Source organism: Castanea sativa, chromosome 1, assembly GCF_040712315.1.
Source record: "Castanea sativa cultivar Marrone di Chiusa Pesio chromosome 1, ASM4071231v1".
In the NCBI taxonomy this organism is placed as follows: domain Eukaryota; kingdom Viridiplantae; phylum Streptophyta; class Magnoliopsida; order Fagales; family Fagaceae; genus Castanea; species Castanea sativa.
Genome location: NC_134013.1, coordinates 77,451,981 through 77,472,842, shown reverse-complemented (window position 1 = coordinate 77,472,842; position 20,862 = coordinate 77,451,981). Strand labels below are relative to the sequence as shown.

General features: G+C 31.4%; 2 protein-coding genes across 2 annotated transcripts; one reads left to right on the top strand and one right to left on the bottom strand.

Moving 5' to 3' along the window:
* The first annotated feature begins 14,934 nt into the window (after positions 1-14,934).
* LOC142634818 (protein FAR1-RELATED SEQUENCE 5-like) lies at positions 14,935-16,215 on the top strand. The gene has a single exon (XM_075809073.1). The coding sequence runs from the start codon at positions 14,935-14,937 to the stop codon at positions 16,213-16,215; it is 1,281 nt and encodes a 426-aa protein (XP_075665188.1).
* A 3,838-nt stretch (positions 16,216-20,053) lies between these two features.
* On the bottom strand, positions 20,054-20,371 carry LOC142634812 (histone H1-like). Its single transcript, XM_075809067.1, has one exon. The coding sequence runs from the start codon at positions 20,369-20,371 to the stop codon at positions 20,054-20,056; it is 318 nt and encodes a 105-aa protein (XP_075665182.1).
* Positions 20,372-20,862: the final 491 nt, after the last annotated feature.

The window sequence follows — 20,862 nt, the reverse complement described above, 5'->3', positions numbered from 1 at the left end:
GCTCAATGTAACATTTATAAATACACCTGAGGATATATGAATCCTTTCATAAATCGGTAAATCCACATACCATAATCAAGCATTCTTCAAAAATCCCAAAAGCCTAATCATCGATCCTAGGTACACCAATTTCACAATTTCATCACAAAAAAAAATCACAATTTCATCATATCATTTACAACACATCCCATGCATCTTCTCTAATTAAATCATGAGGATGAATTCTGGATTTTAATGATCATTTTGAAGGAGGACTGATAAGTATTTGAACGCTGATCAATGAGGAAGGAATGATGATAAGTTTGCCATCAACTTCGTAATTGGAGAAATATAATGTATATGCTGGTATAGTCTTTTAACCTTAAATTTTATGTTTCTTTATTAATTTTTTAGTTCGATATCATTAATTGCATATTTTGAGTTATGTCAATGTATGATAGGTCGTTCATAGTAACAAATATGATATTAAATTAGTATTTTTGTTTATTTTTTAGTTTCATAATCTTTAGTTTACCTTGAAAGATTGGTGTCGAAGGGAGTTCCACACATGTAAACGATTTGTGAACATCGAAAAAATTTCATTCCTATGATTAATTATATGAAGTATGAACTGTTTTACATTACGGTTTCTTTATCATGAGTTTATACTTGGATTTTCACTTTGATTGACCCCAAATGCATAAGGGTATGATTTTTTAATCATTTTAGATTAGTTTCATTTAAAATGAAATAACAATATTTTAGCGTGAAAAGATAAGTTTTTTAATTTGCATTATTTTTTTTTAAGTGAGATCGAGAGAGAGAAGAATAGATACTTTTTGTTTAATTTCCTCCACATAAAATGATGAAAATATCAAATGAAATGATAACAAATCATGCATCCTCACATGCCATGCATTATTTTGCGGATAGTTCATATATGGGATCTTCATAAGATAATGAAATTATTACATGAAAGTCGCCACATGAAATAATGACATTTGAACGTGTGATTTATATTCATTTGCATGAGATTTAAACTAAATAAAGCAATGAAATTTTACTGTGAGAATTTGATCATACCCCTGCACTTTGACATATATTTTGAATCATTTGTATCATAAAATATTAAAATACTTATGCATCATTCACATATCCTCATGTTCATGTATTGTAAAATATATCCACACATATTTTTTTTTTTATACAATTATTAAAAAGAACATCCAATCTACATTTTAGGCACACATTTTGCATAATTTTTAGATTCTGTTTAGCCAATTTCATGCTTCTTTATATTTGATTTTATATTTGTTATAATTTATTGTGTTGCTATTTTTTTTTATGCTCTTGGATGTTTCTATTTATTCAAGTTAGTGTGTTATAAGCTGTAAGAATCATTAGACATTAAGAGATTGAACATAATGAGTGTCGAACACTTTACTACTTTGTAACTTATAGCCCTCAACTCAAATTTGGAGATGTAGATTTGGTGCATTTTCTTTTTAGAATTTTTAGTGTAATTTCATTTTTTGATTGTACTTAATATCAAAACTATGTAATTTGTCATTTGTTTAGATTGTATCTAGTATTCAAGTCATGTAATTTCTTTTCAATGTATTAATCTTGATACAGTAATATTTGATTTTAAAAAAAAAATTCATTATAAAAAAATTTAGTGACGACTCTATGCAAATACTTTACTTTAAGAGGATGAACATTGTTCATAAATTCTCCACCCCTAAGAGTCGCTACCAAGAGATCTAAAAAAATCAGTCCATTATACTAGTCACGATCCTCACAAACATGCTTTCACTATGTGAATAATATAAGTACACTAAAATTATTGGCATCATTTGTTTCAAGTGTGAAACGTTTTATTATCCGTTTCAATAAATTAAAAATAATACCACGACTAATATTTTATTATAAAAATTTAAAAAGGTTCATCATTTTTTTTAAATTTCTTTAATCATCTACCATTTTTATTTTAATTATAAATTTTGGGTTTTTAATTTTGTCCTTTTGCTGTGTGATTTGATATAAGTGTTATGCATTATATAATTTGCTTTAACCATGATACGTACTAAGCAATATGTCAAGAGTTTGAATCGGAGAATCAATCACTATAAAATTGAGGGTACAAACTACAAATCAATCACCTCTCTTAAACTCTATAGAAAACAAGAATGTTGTGTATTTGGTACAAATTTTTACAACATTTTTTTAGAATTAAACTTAAGTACTAAAAGTTTTAAAAAAATTAACAGAAGTTTCATTAGTTATATTAAATTATTCTAATAATTTATTATAATTATTAGTTTTAATAAAATTCTCGAAATTACATAATGTGCTCTAGCCTTTCGCCCAGTTATTTAAAAATCCAGTTACTTTCTACTTTTTGTTCAATATCAATATAGTGTTTGAAATATATTTTTAGCTTAAATATAACTTTTTATTTAACATGTGTATGACATGATATAATACTAGCATAACAAGTCTAGATAGTCACAGTAATTTTTACAAAATATTTCATAACTACCGAGATGGTGACAAATTATAAATAGTAGATGATATGATATTAGCAGTGGACTCAAATGAGAACTAATAATAATTTATTGACGTATTTATTGTTAAAATATTGTGTGACTGTGTCTATAGTATTAGCGCATTATCAATAATATTAGAGCATTACCATTAGGTGTGTAAAATGCCAAATATTTGGCATTTAACACATCAAACACCAATATTTATACCTCATGAGATGTTCCAAATTTGCAATATGCTACAGTTCACTTTCATAATTAAACACAATATTTTTACTATATTTCTTCTCTCTCTCTCTCTCACTCTCAGACTCTATACTTTGTCATTTGTTTTAAGTTAATATATTATTTCATGTGTTGTATATATTATTTTAATATTTAGAATCAAAGAATAGAACATGTGATGAATGGTGTATTGTAAAATGATGTGGTAAAATAATAAAGTAGGTTTTTTGATGTATTAAAATGACATAATTTTAACACACCTAATGAGAATGCTCTTAGTAACCCAAAATTTTAACAAATTGCACTTAACCCAATAATTTACAAAATTAATTTTCACGTTCTTTCTAACCAAATAAATGAAATCATATCTTATTTTATTCGAAATGCCACATCCACGATCCAACTAACTAAATACAAAGTCATTAAATTGATTGAACCAAAAACCCATCCCGAAGTTTTGATAAATTAGTTGAAAGGCAGAACCTGACCTGCAAGTCTAATCTTTTCAATAATGCAGAAAACAACCCCAATATCTCCATTTATAAAGCTAAAGAATGGCGTCAAAAATAAAATATTTTTTGTATGTGGACTGTGGACCACTGTGTGAGAGTGAAGGAGATATTCCTACTTGTGATGGAGATTCCATATGTTGTTAATTTTGGCAAAGAAATATGAGCCTCACGAATTGTATTTTGAATCTTTGATGCGAACAGATACAATAACAAATATGCAGATAAATCAAACTAGCCTAAGCCTAACATATCACAATTATATATATAATTAGGAAATTTAATTCCTTACATCCTCCACTAAGAATCAAAAAATCGACAGATAGGTCTCGTACGTGCTCGCCTTCAATTATCGGTATATGATATATTCTGTCCTCTAGCTATGCTAATGCAATCTTTAGCTCTTTTTTTTTTTTTTTTTGAATATTAAGTATTTTTAACATATACGAAGTGAGGAGAAAGTTTTAAAACAGTGGTGTATATCCAAAATGACCTAACTCTTGAATACACAGCACAAGTTTTAAACTTTTTTAACTCACATTCATTTTCTAATATGGGATTAACCCACTATTTTAGTTTTTTTTTTTTTTTCTTTTGATAATACTTAGGGGTTATTTGAATTTCATGTTTTCCATCAATCATCACTCTGTTTTCATCACCTATAACTCAAAATTGGTGGATCCCACGAGGAGGAAGTCTGTTTGGCATTATTTTCAAGTTTTGTTTCCATCACTCAATTCTCTGATTTTTTAGTGATGAATTAGTAAAACTAAAAACAACTGTTGGGTGTTTTTAAGTTATGGAAACTGAGTTATGATGGCATTCTTGTAAATACACACACTGAGAGACCCACAGTCAAAGGTCAAGTCGCAACTTTTGACAAACCCACCAACAGCTCCTTCATGTGTTGAACTTACATGATCATTTCACATCACAACTCCAAACCACACAAAGCACAAAACACCATCCAATTCATATCAAGTCAGACCCACTTTAATTTAATCAACATCAACCTTCAATTTAACATCAAAATCCATATTCCCCTTAAGGAAATCCAAAATCCAAAATCTAAAACCCATAATCAAAAATCCAAAATCCAAAATTCATACAAATCACTACGGATTGAATGAAAAAGGAAATGAGTGATAGATCAAGCTCTGAAATGAGTGTTTCGCTTCTCTCATTTTCTTTGGGTCAGAGCACGTTTCGAGGATGATTGATCGGTGCCGCTGGGTGATGATGGAGGAGATTGGCGCTGCCACTACACATCGGAGAAGAACAATTGGCACGATGTAGGCAGCGCACGCCGGGTGACGGTAGAGGAGATTGGCACCGCGCTTGGTGACGATGCGCACGAGGTACGATGGCCCTGGGTGACGGTGGAGATCGGTGCTGCAGGTCCTTGATTTGCTAACAATGGTTGGGTTTGTTGAGGGTTTTGGCAGAATAAAGGGGCTGCTGAAGGGGAAAAAGAAAATGAAATGAGGTCTAAATGCGTGTGAGGTGGGTAGGATAACCATGAGCCTGACATGGTGCTCAGGCAGTGGGTCTCACAAAAAGTAAAAATATTTGAGTGATGAGAAGTTGAAAATAGTGTGCCAAACATGTGGGTATAGAAAATTGAGGTATTTTAAGTGATAAGCAAGAAGTGATGAGTGACAAAATTGAGTGAGGAGTGAGGAATGATGAGCGATGGTTTTTTAAAAACCAAACAGCCGCTAAGTATCTTTAACATACACACAAGAAGAGTGAAGAAAGTTTTAAAGAAACTGAACATCTTTAATAGTCTAATGTGCTCACCAAAAGTCATATGAGAATAAAAGAACATCTTTATTGGCAAAACTAAATATGTGTGGCAAGCTTATGTGGCACTTAATGACAAATACAGACAGAGAGACTGCTGATGGTGACCGGAGTAGTTTGTAATTTAGCCACATATTAATATCTATACTCAGTTAGCGATGCCCTTCTGAATAAATTTTGGGATCTAACCTGGGTTGTGCTTAGTTGGGCTGGGCTTGGTAGTTGTGCATAGACTGTATGAATGGTTGCCAAGGGCCATTCTTGTACTTTGGGCCTTTAGTGGTGGACTTTGGGTTTCTCAATAAGCAAGGGACTCATCTGGGGTATTGACAACATTTTCTCTATTTATATTTTATTATTTCTTGTTACTGTGTTGCCAAAATCTTCTTTAGAGCAATACTGAACTCACTCGAGAACACCAATTTGGCTCAACAACAAAATTTGGGAATAATTTCTCCAAAAAAAAAAAAAATTTGGGAATATATTTTGGCGACCACAATGAGAGCAGAAAATAAATCATAGAAAGATTCTTAAAATTTGTAACAGATGTAAAATTTGATCGCATTAAAGAAAATGCAGTTACGTTGAATGACTTAAATCAACTTGAAGATGTAACCAAATGGAATTACTTGGAATTGGATTACGTTTATGAACTAAAAATGAAAAACTCACCATTCAAATATAAAATAAAATAAAACATTTTAAGAAATATTATAAAAAGAATTCCATGACACTTATTATTGTTTTTATGAAATTCACCAAGAGTCATCTTTCAATAAAAATATATTTTGTGATGACCATGGTCGTCTTATAGAAAATGATTAAGATTAAAAATAAATATAAACCAATTTAATAAAAACAAAATTTAATCCCCTACGTCCAAGTTCAATACCAAGCCTAAGCTCAAGTCCTTTTTGATGAATTTTAGTGATTAAGACCTCGTTTGGTAACAGTGTTTAAACAACAAAAACTATTGTTCAACCATCACAACACGTATCTTCACACACTTTTTTATCAATACATATATCCACAAAACTTAAACAACGTTACTAGAAATCTCTTATTAAACAGGCCAAGAGTTTGGTCCAGCCGCACTCATCACAAATACAAAATAATACTAGTTAGGGCAACACATGCAAGGCACGTGTTTGCTGTGGAAAAAAAGTAGTAATTAAGGTCAATTCTATATTTTATTTGTATTACAAAATAAAGATATGAATCATTTGATTTTTAAAGTATATAGAGATTTACATTAATCAAAAGAGACATTAATTTCAAGAATTTCGATAATTATGTCGTAAAAAGTTAATCTCATTCACTTAAGAATTTTGATCAACCACAAAATTAGGGTAGCTATTTAACATATAAATATTTATTTAACTATAATAATTTTTTAGTACCTACTTGCTAAAGACAATATATCTACTCTCTGAAAACTTCTAAGAATGATAACGAATATCATCATCTTCCAACAATAAACAACTGAGTTTTGCTAAGAAATTTAAATTTTAAAATTAAAAAATAAAGATAATAAAAGGCATGTGTTATTGAATTTTTCATTAGATAAATTATAAGTTTTGAAAATTTAAACCTAGAAAATTAACGTTCTTTAGATAACAAATAAAACACCTAATATCATAATTCTAACTTTCTAAGAATCTCTATCATTTAAAACTCAAAATACGCAAAGAAAATTTTTAGGATGTTAAAATTTAGCGGGAGTAATTTAGACATTACCCAATAAAATATTTTAAGAATCATAAGCTTTCATTAGGGGTTTAATTGAGAAAATAACAATATGACATATTTTCTCTTTTCCAAAATATTAAGGAAAAAATTGCTTGATTTTAAAGTTTAAGGAAGAATTGTAAACTACCCCAAACATAAAGGATGAAAAATATTTTTTTCCTAAGTTTTTGTTTTTGTGTGTAAAACTATGTACTTAAAATAGTGTGTGTCAACCCAAGAAAATTGTATGTGGAATAGTGAATTTTGGCTTAATAAAGTTGATTAAACCAACAAAAAATTTCTAAAAACACAACAGAATGATGCAACATTTTCATAATACCTTTATAATTTTGTTATATTTTATTTTAACTTGTAAAGAATTGACAGCTCAGTATTTTTGAAAATATTGTGATGACATCAAAATGAATTAACATTTTTCACACACAAAAAAAATGTTATGTCTATGACATTTTTACAACAAATCATAAGTAGTAGGTTACTACAAGTTGTTATTGGTGGGTAAAAAAGTAGTTTCATTGGTAAGTTTAAATTAGAACCAATAACAATTTACCATATTTGATTTGTTATGAAAGTGTTGTGAAAATTATTGTGGATATGACTCTTCTTTTTATTTAGTTGTAACTAGTTCTTGTATGATATCTTATTATTTTATTTTGATCTATAATGAATTGACACCTCAACAATTGTGGAAATATTGTGCCAATTTGTGATGTTAATATTTTATTATAATGTGAAACAGCATGAATTGGACAAACCAAAAATAATATAGCAAATATACTAAAACTTTATGCATTCACAAAAAAAAAAAAAAAAGTGGCCAACAAAACAGTGAAAGTTGAACAAACTAAAACTACTGTAGCGAAATTACTGTAACATTTTCCATTAACTATATATATATATATATACACACACATTGCACTTACAATGTAAATTTATGTTGTAAATACATAAAAATTGGCAAATGTTGTATACATTTGCAAAATTTGTATAATTTTTTTTTTTTTTGCAAATGTATATAATATTTGCTTCTTTTTGTGTGTATATAATGTAAGCTTATATTACAAGTAGAAAGTAAACATTTAAAGATCATTTAAAAGAAAAAAAAAAAAGAAAAAAAAAAGCTCAAACCAAGTTGGTGAACTTAAAAAAAAAAGAAAGGAAAAAAAAAGAAAGAGGCAACTCACTAAACCAAAAATACTATTTCATGAGCTTATTAAATGTATATAATATTTGCTACTTTTTGTGTGTATACAATGTAAGCTTATATTACAAGTACAAAGTAAACATATAAAGATCCTTAAAAAAAAAAAAAAAAAACTGAAATCAAGTTGGTGAACTTGAAGAAAAAAAGGGGGGGGGGGAAGGCAAGTCACTAAAGCAAAAATACTATTCATAACACTATTTATGAGCCTATTAGCTCTTTTTATATATGGAAAAAAGAGCACAAATTGATGACTAAAAAAAAAAAAATGAACAGTAGATATTGAACAAACAAAAAGTACTGTAACTTTTACACATTCACCCAACAAGTGTCACAACATTTTACAAAACATTTATTTTCAGTTGTGGTTGGTTACAGTTTCATATTTTATTTTTATTTTTTTGACTTATAAGAAATTGGCACCTTAATAATTGTGAAAATATTGTGAAATTTGTTGTGTTAGTATAACAATATGTATGCGGGTTCTTATAAATATCTAAAAGATAAAAAAATACAAACTGAAGACTTAAAAAAAAAAAAAAACGTTGTAGCTACTGTAGCTACAGTGCCACTTAAACAAATCAAAGTGGTACTGTAGCAATTGTTCAAAACTTGAAAAAGATAAAAACTCAATAAACCAAATGTGTACTGTAGAGTTTATTAAATGTATATAATATTTGCTACTTTTTGTGTGTATACAATGTAAGCTTACATTACAAGTACAAAATAAGCATATAAAGATCCTTTAAAAAAACAAAAAGCTCAAACCAAGTTGGTGAACTTGAAGAAAAAAAAAGGAAAGTCCCTAAACCAAAAATACTGTTAATAATACTATTCATGAGCCTATTCGCTCTTTTATATATAGAAAAAAGAGCACAAATTGATGACTGAAAAAAAAATACATATTGGACAAAATTTATTTTCAATTGTGGTTGGTCACAGTTTCATATTTTATATTTTATTTTGACTTATAAGAAATTGACATTTCAATAATTGTGAAAATATTGTGAAATTTGTTGTGTCAGTATAATAATACATATAAAAGGGAAAAAAAAGTACAAACGGAAGACTGAAAAAAAAAACCTATAGTTGGCACTGTAGCTACTATTCAAAGCTTAATTTAAAAAAAAAAAAAAAAACCAAAGTGGCTCACTAAACCAAAGTGGCACTGTAGAGGCATTGACACTTTTTATATAGTTAATAGATATCATTATGTCAGCTTTTTCCTTCTTTGCAACCTCAATTTCCTTAACCTCAATACAATTATGTGGTTGAATTCAATTGAGGAATTTAAAGTTAACATCTAAGAAATTATACTAAAGTTTAGCCCTTAATATTTTTATTATTTTAGTCATAAGGATTAAGGATCTTCTCCATTTCATCTATAATATATTTTACAAATCTAAAGGTGTATAAATTTTTATATTATTTAAAATTTTAAATAATGTGTCAATATGTATGCTGTTACATTCAAAAAATAAATTTTAAATTGTGAAGTGGAATGAAATTTTAGATAATGTAGTAATCTATACGTTGTTATAGTTTACAAATGCACTCCAAAAGACTGCCAACTACTAGAGTGCATCTGATATGGTAATGGAAAAACTCAATTGTAATATACAATTTTAATGATGTGTCTCATTATCAAAACTTTGTTATTATTTAAAGAGTTGTTTATTGGTTTCAAAAAAAAAAAAAAAGAGTTGTTTATTAAATTTAGGGTAAATTCCATTAACATACCCTGAGATTTGGGTTAACGTCAACCAGGTCCATGATATTTTAAAACGGACCAATTTGGTCCCTAAAGTCAACTTGATCCCTAAAGACTATTAACTCTTCATTAGTTTCTCTCTCTTCTCTATGACTCTCTCCTCTTTCATCCATAAAGCAACCAAAGAACATTCTCATCTTCTCAAAACACAACCAAAGTTGACTAATGGCAAAAGACTATAAGCCTCTGTTATCATTCTCTCTTCACTTGTCCCCTTTTCTCTCTAAACTTATATCTACCAATCCTCCATCATAATCAACTAACAATCCAATTTCACCATTGTCAAAACCCAGAAAAACAAAACCCAAATCCAAAAAACCCAAAGCATCCCACCATCACATCAGAACCCACAGCCACCCCATTGTAAATCCAAAAACCCTATAGCAAACCACCACCTGTCAGAACCCACCACCACCACTAAAAACCATCACTAGCTACAAAACCCAAATAAAATAAAATAAAAACTCAAAAACTCATAACAAACCCACGGCACATTGAAGCCCACCACCAGCAACCCACAACCACCACAAATGACCACCCAAAACCACAACCTAAGCCAACCCAAACCACTAACTCATGCACCACTACCATCGCTTAAGAGAAGAAAGAGACAATGAAAGGGTGAGCAAAGAGGCTTGGGTTGGAGAGAGAGAGAGAGAGAGAGAGAGAGAGAGAGAGAGAGAGAGAGAGAGAGAGAGAGAGAGAGAGAGAGAGGTTTCAGAAAGAAATAGAAAAATAAGTAATGGAGGTCAACAATGTTGGGGATTAAGTCGTCTTTAGTGGTCAAATTGATCAATTTTGAAATGTCTTAAGCCTGTTTGGTATTAGCCCAAACCTCAGGGCATATTAGTGGAATTTACCTTTAAATTTATAATATTTGTAGGTACACATAAAAATAAGAAACCATATGCAACAAAAGAAAATGAATGACTTGATGTTTTTCATGTACAACTCAAAATGATAGAAAGACAAACAAAAACGTTAACTCAAACCACAAATATTTCTTTGGATGACATCCCTTTACATGATGAGTGCATAGTTGAAGAAGAGAGTCTAGTTGTTCCACTTTCACAACATGAGTGGCCACCTGTCCTTGATATATGCTCAAGAAAATGAAAATTATAAGTGGGTTTTAAATTAGAAATTTATATTGTAGTTGTGGGGGGTTTGGGCCCTGAAAATTGGTACCGATCCATTTTATTAAGGTCCAAGATTGTATGAATGGCCCAACTCAACCCATGAAAGAGAAGCGAACCCCAAATGTGGTTGGAATAAGTACGGCCTAATAACACGTATATTGGGTTGAAGGAATTATCACTTGGGGAAATCCTTGGGTGCTCAGCCTAATGCTGATTAATGATCTGGGGGGGGGGGGGGGGGGAACAGTCAAGAGTTGAATAACTAGAAGTGGATACCTAAGGGAATCCTTAGAGAGAATGATTATTCCTTGGGAATTTGGCGAAAGTGGGAATGCATGTAAATTGGTGAAATAGAAATGATTAGTGCCTCACTCAAGAGAGACTATATATAGGGATGGAAGGCAGGCGAAAAGGGGTTAGAAAACACTGGAAAAAGGAAGGGGAAACACAAGGGAGAGGAGAGTGAACAAAGAAGAGATAGGAAAAGCTGCTATCGTTAAGGGCTTGTAGATTAGAAGGCTTACAAAAAGGGGACAGTCAGGACAATCTAGTTATTGCTTGAGGCTCTACTAGTAGGATTGTGAGCTATCCCACAAATAAATAAATTGGGGACCCAAATCTTTAAAACAATATCTCTGTCCTGGTAGGTTTGGGAGCCACAATAGTGATTCCAATGAAACTCAAAATGCATGAAGAGATTTTGATGATTTTCCTACGCATAATTCTGATGCTAGTAATGATGTAGATGAGAATGTTTTTTATGATGATCAAGGATGGACTTAGGATTTCAAGCAAGAGTTGGCTAGAGTATAAGAAAAAAAAAAAAAACTCCAAATAGGCATTCATATAGTAATAACAAATTATAAATACACAAAATCGTTATTTCTTAATACATTAAGATACAATTATCTACTAATAAAGAAAAAATCAATAATAATGTTTTTTTTTTAAATACTAGGCTGGGTAGGATTTTTATTTTATTTTTTGAAGTTAGAGCATTCACAATAGTAGTGTTAAAAAATTTATCTTTTAGCACCTCAAAAAACTACTTTATCTATTTTACCATCTCATTTTACAATATACCTAACATAAAATGTTCTATTTTATTTTCTACTTCATTTGAAATAATATAAACAACTCATCAAAATAATAACAGAAGAAGAGAATTTGAGTTTTAAAAGTAGAGAGATAATCTTAATAAAATATTGTATTTTATTTTTAACAACTTGCTACAGTTAATTGGTATTTATACCAATTTACTATAGTTGCAAAAATGTAGTTTTAGCTTCTCTAATAACACATGGTTTTTTGGTAGTAAAATTGTTTTTTTTACTAAAATACAATCACCATTGTGAATGTTTTTATTATTTTTGTTAAGTTTTTGAGATGGATAGTTGTCAGTTGGGCTAGGCCAATTAGATTGATTGGGGAGAAGAGAAGCCTAAGGTTTTGGAAGGAGAGCCCAACTACAAAAATGAAGTATATAATAAGTATAAGAATAAGGGCAAAACTTAGATACAGTACCTTAGGTACCCCTTTTAAAATTAAAACACCTGTCTACTTACTTAACAGTAAAATTGTTGTTTTCTTTCCGTTTATTTCTTTTCCTTCTTTTATTTTTCCCCTATTCCAGTCTAACATTCTGACTCTTGAACTCCCGCCAAACACTCTTTGCTCCTACCATTCTCTCTCTCGCTCTCTGTTCTTCTCTTTCTCTCTTTCTTCCCTTCTCTCTCACTCAGATTAGATGAAATAGATGAATCTAGCTCTCTGAATTCTCCATCTCGCTTTGTTTTCGCAGATTGGTTGGCTGACACTAAGAAAATTCATTGGTATGTATTGGTTGAATCTCATTATAGGTTTTCAATTCTAGTTGCTGGGTTTGTGTTATTTTGAGGTTTGGTAGAGTTTTTCTTTTTTGATTATGATCTAGGTATCAATTTTTGTTATTGGGTCTGTGTTATTATTGCTTTGGTTTGTTTTGATTTTGGTTTCAATTATAGTTGCTGGGTTTGAGTTATTTTGAGGTTTGGAAGAGTTTTCCTTAGGCTATTTCTGATGACGGTTTCAATTTTGGTTAATGGGTCTATCTTAGTATTGCTTTGGTTAATTTTAATTTGGGGTTTCAATTCTAGTTTCTGGGTTTGTGTTATTTTAAGGTTTGAAAGAGTTTTCCAATGGCTGAGTTCACCTTAATGAAGCTGGGTTCTAACTTTTTTTTTTCAATGTATGATGTTTGTCTTTGGTGTCTAGTTGATGGTTCAAATCAGAAATTTGAAATTGGAAAGGCAAAAGATTCTTAGAACAACAATCATATACTAATCTTCGATAATTAAATTTAAATATCTTGATTTGCATATTTTGGAAGTTGCTGGATTGATATTAGCAAAACATTGCAAAACATAAACATTGCTAGATTGATATACTATCGATTCTTTCTTCATGCATATACATTGATGATAGACCAAAAATGTATTGACCCATTGTGATGAATTAATTGATTAATTAACCAAGTTTATTAATTAATCAAATTAACATGCAAACGTGTGGTAGCACAAACAAATCACCAATTAACTAAAGTATACAGTGGAAAATAAATTAACATGGTGATTTGTTTACGAATGGGGAAAACCTCTAAGGCAAAAACTCCACCGGGTGATTTTAAGGTCACCACTTCTGAGAATTTACTATTATCACAACAAGCGGTTACAAGTAAAGGAATCTCAGTACCTTATACCAACCTATAATTGAACCCTTACCCTAATATCCAATTGGATTTGTTCTGTAGTGGCAATCTCTCTTTTCAATGCACGGCTCTTAGTACGTGACTAACCAATTGCATGGATTCCAGTATACGACTTCAATCACCAACTAGAGAAGATTGTTGACTACAAAATTCTTCAGTTCATCACACGATGAAGATCTACAAGTTCCTTGGTCACAAACCCTACGGTGTACAAACACAGTAGCTTCTTCACAAGAAAGATGAACTAGGGCAAATTCTGTCTCCGATCACAATTTGCATGATCAAACTTTGCTCAACACTTGTGCAACTTGTGTCTTGACAGTGCAACCTTTGACGGCCTTTAAAATAATCCTTTTATATGTCTAGGGTTGTGAGAAAAGAAAGCTCAAACATACAATCACAGATTGGATGAAAAATAGACCAAAAATTCTGAGTTTCATAAACCTCGACAGATACCCTAACTATTGAGCAGCTGTCGAGCCTCGGGTTTAAATAGCTCTTTTTAAACCTCGATAAATACTAGCTATTGAGCTAATTATCGAGTTTTAGTGAACAACACTTTTCACACCTGAATCTTGGACAAACTTGCATGGCTTTAACACTTGAACTTGAAACAAGGTTTCTTGAAGCATTAAACACATCCTTGATCTACCCAATTACAAGTAAAGTGCATTTTGTCAAAGAATTAGCCAATTACATAAAATAGTGACATATGTTCCTAACATTGAATCACATAGTTCCTAACATTGAATCACATATGTCCTAACAATTGCAAAGAAAGCTCAAACATACAATCACAGATTGGATGAAAAACAGACCAAAAATTCTGAGTTTCATAAACCTCAACAGATACCCTAACTGTTGAGTAGCTGTCGAGCCTCGGGTTTAAATAGCTCTTTTTAAACCTCGATAGATACTAGCTATTGAGCTAGCTATTGAGTTTTAATGAACAACACTTTTCACACCTGAATCTTGGACAGACTTGCATGGCTTTAACACTTGAACTTGAAACAAGGTTTCTTGAAGCATTAAACACATCCTTGATCTACTCTATTACAAGTAAAGTGCATTTTGTCAAAGAATTAGCCAATTACATAAAATAGTGACATATGTTCCTAACATTGAATCACATATGTCCTAACAATTGCAAAACTTATTTTTTTAAACTTCTTTCAACAATTCCATTATATATTGTAGTAATTTTTTATATTTTTAATGAACTTAGTTCATCAAAAGCAATAAATTATGTTTGTTAATTTACAGGTAATGGAGAAAGATGGGAAAAGCAACCTTGAAGAAGTTGTGTCTATTGATTCAGAGGAAGATACAACTCCAAAAATTGGAATGGAGTTTGATTTAGAGGATGAGGAATATTTATATTATAATATATATGCTGGATATGTTGGATTCAGTATTTGTAGAGATTGGCTGAACAGAAGTAAGGCAAATAAAACAACTATCATATCCTGCAAGTTTTGTTGTTTTAAAGCTAGTTACAAGAAGGAAGTTGCATATGATGGAAAGAAATCTAGAATGGAATTAAGATATGGTTGTGAAGCCCAAGTGGTTATCAGTCGTCAAAAAAATGGTAAATATCGTATTACCCTTTTTGAAGCGAAACACAATCATGAAGTTGCAACTCTACGGAGTAAACATAAATTGCCGACACAAAGGAAGATATCAGCTGCCCAAGCAGCTGAAGCTGAATTAGCAAATCGCTCTGGGATTAGGCAAAAATTAGTTTTTGAGTTCATGAGTAAACAAGCTGGAGGTAGGGAAAATCTTGGTTTTACTCTTAAAGATACTAGTAGTCATTTACAATCTAAACAGATGAGGGAAATGAAAGAGGGAGAAGCATTTACCCTTATTCATTATTTTGAGATGAGAAAGTCTGAAAATGCTTCATTTTTCTATGAGATACAGTTGGATGTTGATGATCAAATAACAAATATATTTTGGGCAGATCCTAAAATGGTTGTGGATTATGATTTATTTGGTGACATAGTTTGTTTTGATACTACGTATCGAACCAATAAAAACCATCGTCCATTGACACCTATAATTGGAGTGAATCATCATAGACAAACTGTGGTCTTTGGTGCTAAATTGTTGTATAATGAAACAGTTGAAACTTTTTTGTGGTTATTTCAAATCCTCTTAAAAGCAATGTGTGGAAAGAAGCCGGTTACAATATTTACTGATCAAGATCTAGCAATGGCTAAAGCAATTGTAGAAGTGTTACTAGAACCTCATCATCATTTATGCCAATGGCATATATATCAAAATGCTCTCAAAAAACTCAACACGTATTTTCAGAGTTTAAATTCATTTGCTGCAGAATTTAAAAGTTGTATGTGTGATCATGAGTATGAGGATGATTTTTTTCAAGCATGGGAATCAATGTTAGATAAACATGGTCTTCAAGAAAATAGCTGGCTGATCATTTTTGAAGTTAGAGAAAAATGGGCGATGGTATATGGTAGAAATCATTTTTGTGCAAATATAACGACCACACAATTGAGTGAAAGCTTCAATAGTCGCTTGTGACATTATCTAAAGTCAACCAATAATGTACTGGAGTTTTTTAGTCATTTTGAAAGGTTACTTGAAGACCTACGCCACAATGAGTTGGATTCCAATTACGACATGAGCCAGCGTTTGCCAGTTTTGAGAGTGGAAGTGCTTTTATTGAAGAACTCAAGGGATGTTTACACACTCAAAATCTTTAATTTCTTTCAAGAAGAGTATAAGAAGTCTTTGGACATGGTTGTTAACACATGCTATGATATTTTACCATTGTTTGAGTACAAGGTTTGCATGTATGGGCATACTCGAGAACATAAGGTTATCTTCAATTCTACAGACCAAACAGTTGTTTGCAGTTGTAAAAAATTTGAGTTTGCTGGGTTTTTATGTAGTCATGCATTAAAGGTGCTAGATATTCAAAATATAAAACTACTTTCTTCTCGATACATTTTGAAGCGGTGGACTAAGCAAGCAAGAGTTGGATATGTACTAGATAGCTATGGTTGCATTGTGAAAGAAGATCCTAAGTTGTATATAACAAATCGGTACAAAGATTTGTGTCGTAATGCAGTTAACATTGCAAGTAAGGCTGCCAAAACTAAAGAAGCATCTATGTTTTTAGCTAAGAAGATGGTTGAATTAAATCTTGATGTGGAAAGGATTTTGAAAAAAAAAAAACCAGATTTACCTTCCAATAATGAACATGTAGATGTTGCATCTGTCATAACAGCTTATAAAACAACTAGGACTAAGAAAGAAAAAAAAAAAGGCACATCTCATGTTAAAGGTCGGCCTAAAAGTTTTATTGAAAAATGATCAGGGGAAAGGAAGCATCCTCGTGGAGAAATTCTTGTGACAAGTACTACTGTCAACATCCCAGCTTCTTTATCTATTGACTATACACAAGTAACACAGGTAATTTTCTTGCATACATATTCTGTTTTAAACCTTTAAATGTTATTTTCATACTTCGAGGTGTCTTATATTTTGTTTTATTGAAGGAAAGAATCTAAGTGGTGCTTATTTCTTTTGGAAGTTACTCTTATTTTGTTTCCACTTAGTGCTTATTCTATTTCAATTTTACTTGGAAATGGTAGACATCAAGCATTGCGTCTGATTATTCTGCAAGGGATGGCAGTACTGGTATTCATTAGATTCCATAGATGTGTACTTAGTGTGGTGGTAGTATCTACAGCTTAGCATTAACAAGGTATATTGTGCATATATATATATATATATATATATATATATATATATATATATATTAGTATAAATGAAAATTTCAAGAATTAGGCTATAGACTATCTATTGATGTGATTAATAAATCAGGTGTTTTTTTTTTTGGCAGACCATTGTGTTTTGTAGCATGGGCAAAGAGTTTAGTGTGCAAGAAGTTTAGTGTGGCTTTGGATGAATCAATAAATTTTTGGCATGAGCAAGGAGTTTAGTGTGGCAGACCACTGTGTTTTGTAGCATGGACAAGGAATTTTCTTGGCAGACCACAGTGTTCTATAGCATGTGATCAATAATTTGTTTACTAATTGTTACAAGTGACATTACTTTGTTTTGTTGTTGCATATCAGTTTATTTACTGATGTGTGTTTTGGGTACTTTTATTGTTATAACTTATCAAGTGTAATTTCTTTAATATTGGATACTTTTTATGGTCCAAATTCACTACTGGCCTTTTGATTATTTGAACTATTTTTGCTTTACTTTATTTATTACAATCATCTCAAACTTGAACTGTTTTTGCCCACACTTCAAGCACTACCATATTTTTCTTGATACATAGTGTCTGGTCTTGCTGCTGCATGCAGTGGGGTACTACTATTTTTTTTCCCTCTACATTGGTTTCTCTGCACTGGTAGTTGTTAGATTTTTGCACTGTATAGCTGCTACCTATAGTGTGTGGGCCGCTGTTTTACTTGATGCAATTGCATCAATTTCACTCATTGATGCAATTGCCAAGCTTGCTTATGTATCTGATGGTGAAAGTGGTAATAGATACATGTGGTCATAATATTACAGATAGCATCATTTATCTCTTTTGAGCTAAATATTGCCAATTGTTGTAGGTGTACAATTTTTTTGTGTGGATTATTTAATTAGTGTACCAAAAATCTTAGGGTCTTCTTAGTTTTGGCCCTTTTGGATGAGGGTTGTACTTATTGGATCATAAATGAATGTAGTCAATTGTTGTACTAGTTATATGCTTTGCCTTCAAGATCATGTCTCCACTTCATGCAAGAACCGCTTGGAAAAATAGTTCATACTTTGGTATTTTGGACCCAGCTTAGAAGTGTGTTTATAAACTAAATTAAAAACTGATATATTTCTCAGCTTAACAACATGTCCAACCAACACTAAACTAACAATATCATTTCACACCACAAAAAATTATTCTCATATACACAAATATGCATTTCCACACAAATGTACTGCACATCTATACACATAGCTCTTAGTTCCCACTGTTATCTTTAAGTGCAAGCAAATGAAGGCTAGTGGACTCTTTTTATAAAGGATGAGGCAACCTATGGTGAACATAGAGCCAAGACTCACAATAAATTCAAATGAAATGGCATAAATGTCCCACTTATAACTCAAAAAAAAAAAAAAAACTTAGCAGTAGTAACCAACAATTGATTAAGCCAATGAATGACTGAACAAGATAAAAGTTCAAAAAATTAGCAACCCATTTCACAGAGGAAGCAAAGAAAAGTCAGTTTCATTCAGCATTGATGTCTAAACTGTTGAGAAATTTAGACCCTGGTTGATTGAATTAACAAGTTTTAAACTCAAGTTGTTAATTAGATTTATTATGAATAAACCTTATTAAAACAAACAAACATCAATATCATGTCAATATCATATGTAGCAGAAAAATAAATAAAACAAGATATGATGACCCAAGAAAACCAATGAAACAAACTAGTTTCATAGTAAAAAACCTGGGGGGAAACCTTCCCAAAAAGCAATTCACTATAGTAAAGAGAAGTTTCAGATCTTATATAAAAATTTTGTCCCTAGACTCTACAATCCCCGTAGATGAACTTACAGCAGAAACCTTCTATTACAGCAGAAACCTTCTACTGCTTCAGAACCTTTGAACTCTTCAATATATGAATGCCACCCTTTTGATGCACGGATCATAGTACGCGACTAACTCTTTTGCACGAATCCCAGTACGTGACTCACTTACCAACTTGAGGAAGAAGAATGTTGGCTGCAAAGTTCTTAATTTCATCAACAATGAAGATCAAGAAACACTTGGTTACAAAACCCTAAGGCGCAAAGATGCAGTAGCTTCTTTTAGAGAGAATAAGGTTTCGGTCACATTTTGCATGTTTTCTCCTTGTATTCTCTTATGTGACAGCCTCTAAAATAAGTCTTATATATGTCTAGGGTTGTGAGAAAAGAAACTCTACACATACATGTCAGCATGGGCCGAAAATCATATCTAGAAATCTGAATTTTGTAAAACTCGATAGATACAACTGTCGAGCTAGCTGTCGAGACTCTGTCGAGCAGCTGTCGAGTTTTAATGAATCTTCACTTCTTCACTTGTTTCTTGGATAGATTTGCATGGCTTCAATACTAGACTTGAACTCTTTATTCTTTGAAGTATTAAACACATTCTAGATCTACCCAAATACAAGTAAAGTACGTTTTGTTAAAAGATTAGCCAGTCTTGAATGACATATGTTCCTAACATCAATCACATAAACAGACAAACAAAAAAGACTAAGCAACCCCGAACACTTCCTTCATTAAAACCATAGACTTCATATACATAGAGACCTAAACTTTTTTCAAAAAAACAAACACCACTTATTTTTATCTAGTTTCTACAGACTCAAGCAACAGTCCTCTTGGCTCTTTTAGCAGCAGGAGACTTAATCAATTTGGGCTGTTTAGGCTTAGCAGGAGTCGATTTCTTGGTCTTCTTAGGCCCAACTTTCTTCATGACCTTCTTCACAGCCTTTTTAGCAACATCAGGTTTCTTCACAGCCTTGGTTGTTATAGTTGTAACCTTCTCCTCTTTAGCCATTTCAAATAGCTTATACGAAGCCTTGATTTTGATAAGCTTTCCTTTCACAGCAGAGTTCTTCAAATGGAGGCCCAAAATCTTCTTGTAATTCAGAGGAAGCACATCCTTGTGCTTCTCTTCCATGTACTTCGCTATAGCATATGGACTTGACCCACTTCATTCATTCAAAGCCAACAGAGCTTCCTTGATCATCTGCAAAATCCCATAAAAAATTCAAAATCATCATGTTTTGTTAAAATGAAGTAAACAGTGTTTTATTAAATTGTGAACTCACAATACAAATATCACATGGCATATTGCAAAAGAGAATTCACTAAAGTAAAAACAGAATTCACTTTATGTCTTAAGATGTAAAGTTACCAACCAATGCTGCACCACATTTAAAAATTAAACTATAATGTTTAATGACCAGTCACCATAGCAGTCTTAGAAGATATGGCAAATAAACCAAAAAAATTCACTAGCCATTAAAACATCTTCAGGTATTGCTAATATCAACCCAACAACTTCCAAAATATGTAAATCAAGATATTTGTATTTAATTCTTTAAGATTAGTATATGATTGCTGTTTTAAGAATCTTTTGCCTTTCCAGTTTCAAATTTTTGATTTGAA

Coding starts and splice junctions, on each gene's coding strand:
- LOC142634818 (XM_075809073.1), top strand. CDS start 14,935: ATGGAGAAAGATGGGAAAAGCAACCTTGAAGAAGTTGTGTCTATTGAT.
- LOC142634812 (XM_075809067.1), bottom strand. CDS start 20,371: ATGGAAGAGAAGCACAAGGATGTGCTTCCTCTGAATTACAAGAAGATT.